This window comes from Cupressus sempervirens, chromosome 10 (genome assembly GCF_028749045.1).
Source record: "Cupressus sempervirens isolate cs-2001-9-10 chromosome 10, ASM2874904v1, whole genome shotgun sequence".
In the NCBI taxonomy this organism is placed as follows: domain Eukaryota; kingdom Viridiplantae; phylum Streptophyta; class Pinopsida; order Cupressales; family Cupressaceae; genus Cupressus; species Cupressus sempervirens.
Window position 1 is genome coordinate 135,261,087 of NC_143127.1, and position 14,134 is coordinate 135,275,220.

At 33.7% G+C, this 14,134-nt stretch overlaps 1 protein-coding gene across 1 annotated transcript; it reads right to left on the reverse strand.

Annotated features, from left to right (window-relative positions):
- Positions 1–11,902: 11,902 nt before the first annotated feature.
- On the reverse strand, positions 11,903–13,541 carry LOC149532976 (transcription factor MYB1-like). Its single transcript, XM_089805432.1, has 3 exons — positions 13,280–13,541; positions 13,084–13,213; positions 11,903–12,571 (listed from the first exon to the last, which is right to left on the reverse strand). Exons 1-3 carry the CDS (start codon positions 13,413–13,415, stop codon positions 12,022–12,024), a joined length of 816 nt encoding a protein of 271 aa, XP_089661558.1. The 5' UTR covers positions 13,416–13,541; the 3' UTR covers positions 11,903–12,021.
- Between the last annotated feature and the right edge of the window lie 593 nt (positions 13,542–14,134).

The window sequence follows — 14,134 nt, forward strand, 5'->3', positions numbered from 1 at the left end:
CCTTTTTGCAAAGATACACTTCTTCAAATTAATTAACAGTTTCTCTTCCCTCAATCTTTCAAGGACACTACGAATATGCAATAAATGTTCTTCCAAAGTCTTGTTGAAAATTAAAATATCATCCAAATAGACAATAACAATTTTTCCCAAAAACTTCTTAAGTACCTCATTCATAAACTGCATGAAGGTGCTTGGGGCATTTGTCAATCCAAAGGGAATGACTAACCACTCATAAAGATCCTCCTTGGTCTTAAAGGTAGTTTTCCTCTCATCTCCTTCTGATATCCATATCTGGTGATAGCCACTCTTGAGATCTATCTTTGTGAAGTACTGAGCTCCACTCAAACAATCCATAATATCATCCATCCTTGTCAAAAGAAATCGATACTTGATGGTTATCCTATTTATAGCTTGAGAGTCTGTACACATCCTCCACTCTCCATCCTTCTTTGGTGCCAATACTACAGGTACTTCACATGGACTTAGGCTCTCCCAAATCAAACCCTTCCTCAATAGCTCCTAAACTTGTCTGTTTATCTCCTTAGTTTTAGTAGAAGTCATCCTATGAGCAACCTTGTTAGGCAAACTAGCTCCTAGGATTAAATCTATTTGGTGACTAATTTGCCTTACTGATGGAAATCCTTTTGGAACATTATCAGAGATGACATCTCCAAACTCACCTAATAAATCTAAAACTTCAAATGGTATTTCACTACTACCTTCCTTATCTTTTCTAGGAATCAAAGCATAACACATACGCTGATGTTTCATGCCATCTAAAATCTTCCTTCGATCAACAAGACAAATCGTAGCATTGCTACACACCTTTTCACCTTCCTTCTTCATGGGCTTCAATTTGTGGCGAACTCCATCCTTTGTTAGAGAGTATTTGTTTGCATGACCATCATGTACTACATGCCTGTCAAACTGCCACGGTCTACCCAACAATAGATGGCAAACATCCATTGGAATAATATCACAGAGAACTTCATCATGGTAAGTCTCAATTTTGAACTTCACCAAATATTGTTCACTTACCAGGACCTTATGATCATCCTTCACCCAAGTGATCTGATAGGGCTGGGGGTGTTTCTCCCTCTTGAGTTTTAGCTTAGAGACCATCTCCTCTGATACCAAGTTATCAGTGCTACCACCATCAATGATCACATCACAACATTTATCCTCCCACTTGCACTTGGTACGGAATAGACTCCTCCTTTGTCCTGGTTCAATCTCACCACTTAGTAGGACCCTTTCATTTACTAAAGTTTCTCCTCTTTTTACATCCTCTGAATGTGATGACTGTGCATCCTCATCCACATGAGCAACCCTAGCTTGACCCTCAGCTCTCTTGTCTGTGGTGGGCATTCAAAGGCATGATGACCTTCTTCATTACAATGGAAATAGGTACCACGAAAGCCTCCTCTTCCTTGTCCACGTCCTCTATCTCTTCCTCTCTGATTTCCAAAGCCTTGATCATAGAAGCGGTTAAAACCCTCATTCCTCTGGTTCCTACTAGTACCCACATCTTGATTTTTCTTTTGGGTCTCATTTCGACCTCTAGATGACCTACCACTGCCCCTTCCTCCTTGACCGTGCCCTCTTTGTCTTTCCTCAAACCTTTTATTTAGTTTCTCTTCAACTCGTAGGGAAAACTGGTATGCTTCTTCAACACCAATCATTCTTACCAGACTTAATTCCTCCTAGATGCTAGGTTGCAACCCATTGATATAACGAGAAAACTTCTTATTTTCTTCTGCATGCCCTACTCTATTCAAAAGTCGGTAAAACTCCTCCATATATTCCTGGACTGATCTTCCTGCCTACTTTAACCCATGCATCTTCTTAAACAGATCAAGCTCATAGTCAACATGAATAAATTGCTTCTTCAATTTGTCCACCATACGATCCTACCTTGTGATCTTATCCTTTCCTCTTCTGTTTCTTTCCAATTGAACATCTTGCCACCAAATCTTGGGATGGCCTTTCAATTTGTCCTTTGAAAAATTTACCCTATCTAGATCCCTAGTATCCTCATATTCAAAGTACTCTTCTAGTTCATTGATCTAGTTGATCAACTCATTTGGTTTCAAATTTCCTAAAAATACACCCACATCAATTGTAGGTCTTTTTCCAATCTTAGTAATGGCCCTAAAAAGCCTTTCCTCTTCTGGATTCAAAACTTCCCCATCAACTTTCCCTTCTAGTCCAAATTCTTCTTCATCATCGTCCTCACTTTCGTCACCTGTAGCAACATTTGCTCCCCTACGGAGCTCGTCCTGCAATGCTTGGACTTGCCTTTGGCGGGCTCCAACCTCCTCAGGATTAATAGTTCTAGCTCTTCCACCATGCTCTCTTCAGAGAGGCATCTTCTTAATTCAAACCCACAACCACATAGTCCTGTGCAAACTACCTCACAGTCGGCGCTCTGTGTACACACTAATGAAAACCCACTCTGATACCACTTGATGGGCACACAACCCAGCTTAGAATGGACACAATAGGAAAGGAAAATTTTTATTATGAAAATATGCTATTACATGCAATACAGAGAAAATGGACTTCAACACATGCCCTATGGGCTTACAATAGCACAAATTTGAAGATAAACTCTTCTCCCAATACCTTCTCTCAAACTCCACTCCGAACTACCTTTTACAATGCTAGAAATGTCCTTAAATAGACCCCCAAAGGGTTAAGGATTAGGAATACATTCTAGAAAGTGCTAGTTGGCATCCAATGACCAAATAGAAGGTTCTAGAATCTGCATTAGAATTTGACATGAAATTAGAAGAGTCCAGAAACGGTAACCGAACTTTCGGGAGGCATAACTTTTGAATCGTAGCTCTGATTGACTAACCGTTTAATCATAGCCCTATGCACAAGCTTTGCTCATCCCCCAATTTTGTTGGCCCTATACATGGTCATTTAATGCCCTGAATCTGACTTTGAAGCATCCTTAGGAGGTCTCCAAAAATTGAAAAACTGCAATAACTTTCAAACTATGGCGACTTTTGACCTAATTCTTTTTCTAGAATGCTCTAAATTACAATTACAATCATCTAACCAATTTACACCTCTTAGTTCACCAAAATGATGGCTCAATTACATACTCCTATTTTTTAGGCATTTTCATGTATCCTACGATGCTCAAATACTCTAACCTAGAACACTAATAGTGGAACTGAGAAAGTTGGAGCCTTTATTTGACCTAAATGGGTATCCAAAAATGAAAACACATGAAACAGAAACTAAGTCTAAGTACATTTTTTTGGGTTACATAGGATTGCCCTTATACCTCTAGATGCTCCTGCATCACATGTTTTTTATATGTTTTATGTTATATATGTTTTATATCATATGATTTGCTAAAGATACATTCATGTTCGACATGTAGGTCAACATAGTTATGATAAAAGATTTCATGTTCACTTGACTCATTTCTAGGATTTATACTTGCATTGTATATGGTATCGATATGTGGTTGACTTTGCATTAACAAGTGTATTTAGAGAAATTGGTGATATGTAATAATGATTGTGATTCCAGTTATTCTCCACTATTTGTCGATGTATATATATTTTTCATCTAAGAAATGGATATTGAATTATATAGTTATGTGAAAAAAATCGACTTTTGACTTTTCAAAATTTATACATTTCTACATACATTTCCACATCTTGAGGTTATTTGCATATCTAACAATTGTTGTGATTTTTGATCTTTACATTTTTTGAGTGATTTATACATGCATATATTTATACATGTAGTTGTGAGTATGTGTATATACTCACATACATACATACATACATATATATACATATATATACATATATAAATATATATGTATATATATATATGTATACATATACATATACATATACATATACATACACACACACACACACATATGTGTGTGTGTGTGTGTGTGTGTGTGTGTGTGTATGTATACATATACATATACATATACATATATTCCTCTTCGCAACCTTATTCATCTGCTTATCTTACTCTTTTACTCTTTTGATTACATTTTTTTCTTCATTTTTTATACATACATTTATACATGCATTTATATGTATGTGTGTATGTATATATACATATTTATATTGTTATGTGTATTTGTATACACATATATATCTATGTATATATATGTATATGTATATGTGTGTGTGTACACACACACACACATGTGTGTATATATACATATACATATATTTGTATATGTATATATGTATATATTTGTGTATGTGTATACATACATACATACATATATATTGTTGATTAGATCAATTTTATTATTTATACTTTTGTATATAATATATTTATATAATTCCTTTTAAAGTTCTTTCTTTAAATTTTATTTCTTTTTTTTGGTTAGAAATTTTGGGAATCTATTTATTTCATTTCATTTTATTAGTTTTAATTTGATCTTGTACTATCTCTTTTTGATCTTGTACGAAGCCACTATGTGGCACTTGTTACACACAATCTAATCCACAAGTGCATCTCTTAAAATTATATAGTGCTACTCCAGTCAACACTTTGTAAGATGACATCATAGAATAGTAAACAATAAAAATAATTTGGCTCTTGGCTTAGAGTCAATAGTTTTTCTTTTTAAATCCTTCGTTATTTTAATGATATATCATGTGATCCGAAATATAAATAGAGGCGACATACTAGCTCAAAAACATGTCAACATGTGTATATATATTATTTTCAAAACTAATAAAATTATTATTCAGTAAAAACATTGTGCAAGGATTTATATAGAGCTCTGTTTGTGGTATATTGAATTCTAGTTTTCCTCCCTAATGGGCACCGAGAGTATAATTAGAGCGCTTAGTGTGCTGAGCAGGTGGTCTCCGATAATTGGACGGCTTCCTGGTCTAACGGAAAATGAAATTAAAAACCACTATAACACACATATATAAAGATTATCAGATCCTCATTATTTAAACCCGACCGAAAATATTAAAAACTGTATTTCACATTCCATATACTCTATTCTCTGCCAGTGATTTGCATGTTTATATGTAATTCTGGTTTTCAATATTACTGATCTCCTAAAGTATTTTTGAAGAAATCTAGTTTCTAATATTTTCTTACAACATAATCATGTTGTTATCATCCTTTTTTGAGTAGAATATTGGTTTTATTGTTATTTAAAGTTACAACATGTCATTGATTTTAACATAAATCTTCACTATCCAAATTATGTATTAATGAGTACATGATTTAGGTTATTTTGGTATTTTAATATTACTTATTTATTTTTTAATTACAAGTAGAATCTAATTTTTATTTTTTTATTTTTAAAATATTAAAAATATTCTATTGTATATCTATATTGATATTGGTATCTTTCATTGTTCTAATAACATACATTTTTCTATTGAAAAAACATTAAAGTAAATGATAAATGTTATTTGTATGTTACGATTATAAATAATTGCATAATTCTCAATTGTAGATAATAATATGGATGTCATTTTAAGAATATATGGCAACTTTAATTTAAGACTTGCCTCTTCTAAGAAGTAATCAATATCATGAACAAAACAAACTGGTCTAAATCACATGTTGTCAAGTAATTATGATATTAAAAAAAGTTAATGATCTATGTACTTGGACATATTAAATGATGTTTTTGGTTAGATGTTCACTACTATCAGATGAATTCACAATATTCAAATTAGAAATTTTAAATTGGAGACCTAATACATATCAAAATAGATTTATTGTCTTTTATTCAAGAGAATAAGTTTTTATATGGACCTAAAACCCTTTATAGACATCTTTGAAGGGTGATATGGAACTGTGACCACTACTAGATATTCATTATTATAGAACTACAACTACCTAATGACAAAAAAGAAGCCTAACAAAGTATCATACTACACACAAGGTGCACTAAACAATAGGCTAAAATCCTAAATAGATACATGTTTTATAAAGATCCTGAAGCCTTACAACCTAAAATGGGAAATAAATCATGGGAGTTACTAACTTCTCATTACCTTGTATTAGGTTACAACAACCACATGAGTGGTAATGCAAGTTAGTTTCCTTCATTGATAGAAATTTCATATCTGAAATTAAGATGGGAAATAATGGAACCATTCCCATTGTGGGCAAAGGATATTTTATGATCCACATCAAGCAAGGTGAGAAGAAGTAGATAAAAAATGTATATTTTTCCCCAAGTATGAAGCACAATTTGATGAGTGTTGGACAACTCATTCAAAATGGTTACAAGGTACTGATGGAAAATGAAAAGTGCATCATTCATGAAAATGAAGAGAGTAAGAAGATACTTGCAGTAGTTCAAATGGTGAAGAACGCTATGTTGCCCTTGAAGATAGAGACATGCTTCTCTTCTCATGGTATTTTTGCACCTCCCAAACATGCATGTACAATAGTACATCAGCAATTAGCTCTTAGGAGCATGATTGAAGACCCCTCAAAGCTATGGCATCTCAGGTATGGACATCTTGGCTTTATTAGTTTAATTTACTATCAAAGAAAATAATGGTAGATGGTTTGCCAAGGATTGTAGATTCATGTAAAAAGTGTGAGGCTTGTATTTTGAGTCAGCAACATAGGCTTCCCTTTATTTGCGGTAATTCTAGAAGGGCAAGGGCACCATTAGAATCGGTGCATTCTAATTTAGTTGGGCCTATGCAAACCACTTCTATTGGGGGGAGTACTTATTTCATGACATTTATAGATGATTTTAGTCGTGGGACATGTGTGAATTTCTTGAAAAGAAAATATGAAACATTTGATAAATTTGTTGAATAATTTAAAACCCTGAATGAAAAACAATGTGGTCACTATGTAAAAGTCCTTAGGTCAGATAGAGGAGGGGAGAATACCTCTAATTTGTTTGTAATTTTTTGTAGGAAGAATGACATCAAGAAGGAGCTTACAACCAATTATACTCCACAACAAAATAGAGTAGTTGAGAGGAAAAGTAGGAGCATTGTTGAGATGGCAAGGAGTGTTATGAAAGTAAACAAAGTCCCAACTGAATATTGGGGAGAAGCTATAACAAAAAAAATATACTTGATAAATAGATGTCCTACAAAGTTAGTTCATGAAAAGATTCCTCTTGAGGCATGGTCAAGAAATAGATGGATAGTAGAGCACTTGAGAGTGTTCGAATGTGTAGAATATGAACATGTCCCAAAGTAACAAAGGAAAAAGCTAGATAAAAAAGTTGTGAAATGCATCCTCATAGGTTATATCTTGGAATCAAAGATTTATCAGTTGTATGATCCAATCATCAAGAAGATCATCATTTCAAGAGATGTGGAGTTTCCTGAAAATCAGTCATGGGATGGCTTAGTGGATGAATCTTCAAGAACATCAAGTAAAGTGTCAACTATAGATGAAGAAGATAAAATTGGTGATCAATAAGATAATGGAGTAGAAAACATAGATAGCTACAGACAAAGGCAAAAATAAAGCAACCTCAAACATGCAAAGTTTCAGCTCCTAGTAGCTCAAGACAACCTTAATTTGGCATGCAAAATAGTAGCAACAACAACACTAAAATTTAGATCCCACTCTCACCTCCCTATTGCCAAGAAAACCTAAGAGTCTAAGGGAGATATACCAAAATGAAAGGCATGATGAAGACTATAATGAGAGTGTCAATTTTGCATTATTTTATCATAGTGATCAAATCTACTTTGAAGAAGCTATGAAGGAGGGAAAATGGTGTAATGCCATGGATGAGGAAATGGCTACTATTCAAAGAAATGAAACATGGAAGTTAACTACTTTACCTCCCAAGTAAAAATTAATTGGAGTTAAATGGGTTTACAAGACCAAGTACAATGTGGAAGGAAAAATAGAAAGGCATAAGGCATGATTAGTAGTCAAGGGGTACAAACAATAGTATGGCAGAGATTATGATGAGACATATGCCCTAGTTACAAGAATGGAAACTGTATGTGCTATCATAGCAATTGCAGCCTAGCACAAATGGAATGTATATCAAATGGATGTGAAGTTTGCCTTCTTGAATGGTGTATTGAAAGACGAAGTATATGTGGAGAAAAAACCCAGTTATGAAGTTCCAGGTGAGGAACACAAGGTGTATAGATTTAATAGATCTCTATATGGGTTCAAGCAAGCTCCATGGGCATGGTATAGTAGAATTGACTCATACTTGATAAGTAATGGCTTTGGCAAAAGTGATGGTGGCTCACACTCTACATCAAGGAAGCAAGTGGTAAGGTATTGATTTTTGTTTTGTATGTAGATGACTTAATCTTCATTGGAAATAATAATTTCCTAATTGGTGATTTCAAAGAGGCCATGGAGAATGAATTTGAGATGACAGACCTAGGTCTCTTGAAGTATTTTCTAGGTATAGGATTAAAACAAATGCATGATGGCATCTTCATCTCTCAAGAAAAATATGCAAATGAGATCTTGGAGAGATTCAAAATATAGAAAAATAAGACAGCCCCAACAACACTAGCAGTAGGTCTAAAGTTGAGCAAGGAAAATTGCAAAAAAAGTGTGAATCCAACATTATACAAGAGTATAGTTGGAAACTTGATGTATTTGTAAAAACTTGGCTTGACATGATGCATGGAGTAAGTTTGATTTCTAGATGTATGGAAACTCCAAATGATTCTCATTGGAAAGCATGAAAGAGGATCGTTGGGTATGTGAATGGTACCAAGGGATTTGGAATTCAGTGTACCAGAAATAATAATTTCAAGTTGGTTGGTTACAATGATATTGATTAGGCTAGAAACCTATATGACAAGAAGATCACTTTTGGATTCATATTTCATATGGGCTTGGGTACAATTTCACGGACATCCAAGAAATAACCTATTGTTGCTCAATCTACAATAGAGGTTGAATACATAGCAAAAAATGCAACAACATGTCAAGATATATGGTTAAGGAGAATTTTGACAGATTTGAATGAAAGGCAAGAGGATGGAATGACAATATTTTGTGAGAACATTTTCTCAATTTCACTTTCAAAGAATCTAGTCTTCCATGGGAGAAGCTAACATATTGAGATTAGATTTTACTTCATTAGAGAGCTAGTGGAGAATGGAGAAATCAAAATGGAATTTTGTAAGTTTGAGTAATAGCTAGCAGAAATTTTCACTAATCTATTGGGCATAGAAACTTATGTGCATCTAAGAAGAAGTATCAGCATAGTTGATTTGGATCAAGAGTGATCATTATTTATTTGGCTTGAGAGAAAGGGGGAGTGTTGAAAATAGTTAGTTTCCCTTTGAGCCAAATGCCCACCTACCTTCCTGACACATTAAACTTGGTAGGTGAGTTTGAAATTCAAAAAGAGAGGGAAATGTTTTGAGACAAGTCAAAAGGAAATGAATTCTCATTCATTTCTATAAGTAGAGAATCAACAAAGAAAGGAAGGACTAGAAGAAATAATATTATTATAGAGTGTTCAGAGTGTAGAAGGAACATGAAGAGGATCAGAGTTGCAGCAACACAGGATCAATTCTTTTGTTTTGTACAAGTTTTGTTTGTTTGTCATGTTGAAGTAGCAATTGCTCTAGGCATTATTTTATGTAGCACTTTAGTGCTATAATTTTATATTACAAATAGAAGTTTTAAGTTAAAGTATTTCTTATTCTAGTTGAAGCCCTATGTTCTCTTATTTATAATAGTTGAAATAGTTTATGAATAAAAAGAAAGAAAGCATGCATATTAGTCGATCTAGTCTTTTCGCTCATTGTTGTCTTATTTCTATCTACTCTGCATTGTGTTTAGCATTTGAGAAGATTAGAGTTGCAAGTTCTCTATTATTATCTTTGTGTTTCAATGGTGGAAATAGACTAGACATCAAGTCTGTTATTGACTCACTCAGTTCTCTTGTTAACCAACCCCTCCTTGTGTTAACTTGGTCAAATTGTTTGAGTTGTACCTATCAAGTTACAATTGAGTCCACTAAGTTCCATTAACAAGCTTACCGAGTTCACTTGATCACTATATCTATCAAGCTCACTCAGTGTAGTGTTTTTTGAGCCCTTAGGTGCTGAGCTCTTTCCATTGGTGACCAAGTCACTTAGGACCCACATCTATTGCAGCCAAGTAAATCTACACTCAACTGCTTACCAAGCTGAGCAACTTGACACCCACTGCCTATCACTTGGCTACTTCAAGTACTGAGTAACTCGACATTAACTATTTTCTAAGAAAAATTCTATTGGTGAAGTTATGTTTTTCACAATTTGGTTTAATCTTTCAAATGGGATGATCTTCTCTCTTCTCTTTTCTTCTAATTGTATCACAATGAGGAAGTAGAGTTTTCTAACTAGTTCTTTCTCTATGGAGTTATCAAACTAGTTTATTATTAATAAAATATTTAATGACCCCATCCATTTTTATTTTTAAAAAAATGTATTTATATTATCTCTAGATAATAATTAATGTGTCATTTACTCAATAACAACTATATCAATTCATATGTCAATTTAAAAAATCATTATTAACGGGTGAGAATCTGAAATAGATATTAGATTTTTTATAATAAAAACTTGAATTGTAATTCATTTAATGAGGGATGTGACTAAATTTATGAAACTATTACATATAGAACTAGCTCCTTAAGGCTGAAAATTTTATAAACATAAGCCTAATAGTTTCTTTTTTAGTACTAAGCAATTATTTCTTGAAAAAGATTCATAGATTATAAACGGATTGAAATATCTTAAAAGTTTTTTTTTTTGTTTTTTTGTTTTTTTAAAGAAAGCTTCTCTTGGAAGAAATAGAAATGTTATTTCTAATTTACAGAATATTTAATTGGTTACAATTTCTTTTTCACAATATCTTTGCTAATAAAGATCTTATTGACAATAATGTCAATGGGTTGATCCCATTGTCTTTACTCTACAATCTAATAGTGGGTTCAGGCATAGAGACTGTATGTCTCCTTCATAGTCACACCTCTGTGGTGAGCCAGAGCTTGGCCTTTCTGGTTTGGAATTCCTTCTTCGACTTAGTTTTTCTTGACTCTTTTTACATTGATAAAAGGGGAAGTTAACATTGATAAAAGGGGAAGTTAACATTGATAAAAGGGGAAGATGAACTCGTATTAGATATAAACTATAAAGCTTCCACATGTTCAATGTGTTTATGAGGCCATTGACAATATGTTCCATTGCCATTTTACTCACAACAATAACTACCTCAGCTTGTCCCAAATCACATTTGTGGCATCCTCCAACTTGTAGATGCAAACCTAACAGTCTTCCTTCAAATCTTTCATGCCCTAAGGAATAGCTTAGCTACTAGCCACAATCTTATCCAAAATTTTATTTCTAGAGAAAGAGTAATTGACTTTGATAAGTAGGAGATGATTTCCACAGCTAGTCAAATTGTGATGTGAATATCAGGATTTAACTGTGTGATTTTGAGTCAAACTCGATGACCCATGTTTCATGAGTAGTGATTCAACATGAATCCATCTCTCATGAGAATAAATGGAACACTTAGCACTCATTGGATCTAGGTGATGCTCACAGGGGTGAAGTAATTGACTTTATTAGTTTTTTGTTTTCTGATATTTATCTCATAGTTTTTTCCTATTCTTCTTCTTCACATCTCGAGATTCGTGTCTCTTTTGCAAATGGCTGACTTAGAATAAATCAAAGCCCTTTTCAAATTAAACTAATAAAAATGTAAAATAAAGGTTAATTGCAAGATAAGAAATCAAATTCATAGAGATAAGAGTCTACAATACAATAGTAAATTGTGAGCCTCTTATCTGAGAAGTCTTATATTAGAGTCTACTTAAGCTTAACTAATAATAATAATTAATCCCAACAAATCATAATAATTAACTACGATCAAAAAAATCATGAACAAACCAAGAAAAGAACAAAGTAGATATATCACTGGAAAGCATCTCTTTAACCATTCTATTCTAAAATGATCCGAAATATCCATCAAATTTTATAACTAATTTTATTCAATCTGTAGATGGCTTCACAACTGCGAGATCGATCTCTAAAAATACTCTAATTCATCTACCCAATCATTCGTTCCATATATTCCTTGACTACCAGTGAGTGTAAACCTCATATCTAGTCCTTCCACTTTTTTACCAGGTATTGGTAAGAATCCCTCGAAATCGAAATCTTCGAGGGAATAGTATGGGCATGAGAGAATATCATACTCGACGGATTGCAGAGATGAACAAATTTTATCAACAGATTGCATTGATGGAGAAGAGATATTCTCAACTACAGGGTGTATGAAACCACATCCATTCTCTCTCAACAGCTCGTCGCGTGATAAATCCCTCAGTGGTTTAGAAATTGTCCTATTTTTACCACTAATAAAATCTTGATGCATTGATAATCTAATCGGCCTTGCCTTGACTGGAGAGTGTTGCAGGATAAGATCATCTCCAACAGGAGTATGATTTGACCGTTTGTTTGGCTTTCGAGTGGTCTCCTTTTGGAGAGGGTTCTTCTTCTTTCTTAGGCGTGCAATCCAGTGGTTCTTTATTTCATTTTCCGTCCGACCAGGCAGTCGTCCAGCTATCAGAGACCACCTGCATTTAAGTTCCACAAAATCATAGATTGGAACTATTTATCCATCAATATATGACCACCTGCACTTAAGTTCCACAAAATCATAGATTGGAACAATTTATCCATCAATATATGTTTATATATTTGTTGTGAAAATAACTACTATTTATCAATTGATGAGCTTAAAGGACTTTCTAATGAATGGTTCATAAGGCACAACACTCTGAAAGTTTCGTAAATGGGGTTGCAAGCAGAGTGGATTTTTAACCATGGAAAAAACTCCATAGTTAAGTGTGCTAGCGCTACTGAGATGGGTGACCATCCCCGAAAGTGACTGTCACCTATATCCAATGACTGCTAAGTGTTCCATTATCCTCATAAGAAATAAATTCATGCTACTAATGAAACAATAGTCAATAAGTTTGTATAAAAAAACTATACACAGTTACATATTCTTATAATAGTTGAGAAAATGGAGCCGCTAACTTAATACTTAAAATCAGTATTGAGTTTCAAAGTATTTTAAGGGTACCTGTTGCCAAGCAGTCTGTGCAATCGAAGAATGAGGTCGTCCTCATCCGATGAAATATTTCCTCGCTTAACACCTGGACGAAGATAATTCAGCCATCGCAATCTACAACTCCTTCCACATCGTTTCAGACCTGATAAAATGGAATGTTTGAGCTTGTTGGAATAATGTGAGAAACATTACATTTATATCATTTTACCTGCTTTAGTGGGTAGAGACATCCAATTCCGAACGCCATGAATGGAGACGTATTCTCTCAAAATAGTGTCTTCTTCGGCAGTCCATGTCCCTCGGTTGATCGGAAATTGTTTACAACAGCGAGGAGACCTGCACATTTTTATGTAATGATTAACTGCTCATCAAAATGCCTGTTTAAATTAAACCTATAGTACCATGTTTATATAAGAAAAGGTGCTATAAAATCCATATTTGGTTTCGGATGCTTCATTCTTTTCAACGAAAAGAGCATTTTCCATTTCATATGTGAAGATTGATAAAGGAAATTTTAAATCAGTCGCCATCTTAGTTTCGGTTCAAAGTACCTGCTGCAAAATTTTAAATGCATAATCTAGAAAAGGATCTTTTGTATCGACCCGTGACTTATAAATATCTTTACCTCCCACTACGGTTTAGGGCAGATGTGCTCCAAAACGACCATCGAAACTTGATGGGCTTTTGTTAAAATTAATGAACAAAAGTCTATGTTAGGTGAATATTTTTCAATTTTGGTTGTTCGGTTGGTTGTTGTACTTTGTTATTTGTGTGACTTATACTGGTGTACGTTGGGATGGTTCGTATTTCTGATTAGTAGTCGATTAAAATTATTAAATCCGTTCTTCCTTATTATTCATGGAATCGAAGGTATAAAAAATAAAGTAAGTCTGAAAGCGATAGGGGAGTGAAGTGTAAAATTGTTGAGATGGCACTGCGCTTGTAAAATATACTCTTCTAACACATTTTTTATCATAAGTTGTCAAAAGTTGAGTTACTTTTTAATGATAGTTTATATGTCAATTGAATTCTATTTAATTAAATATATTGAATTTAAAAATAT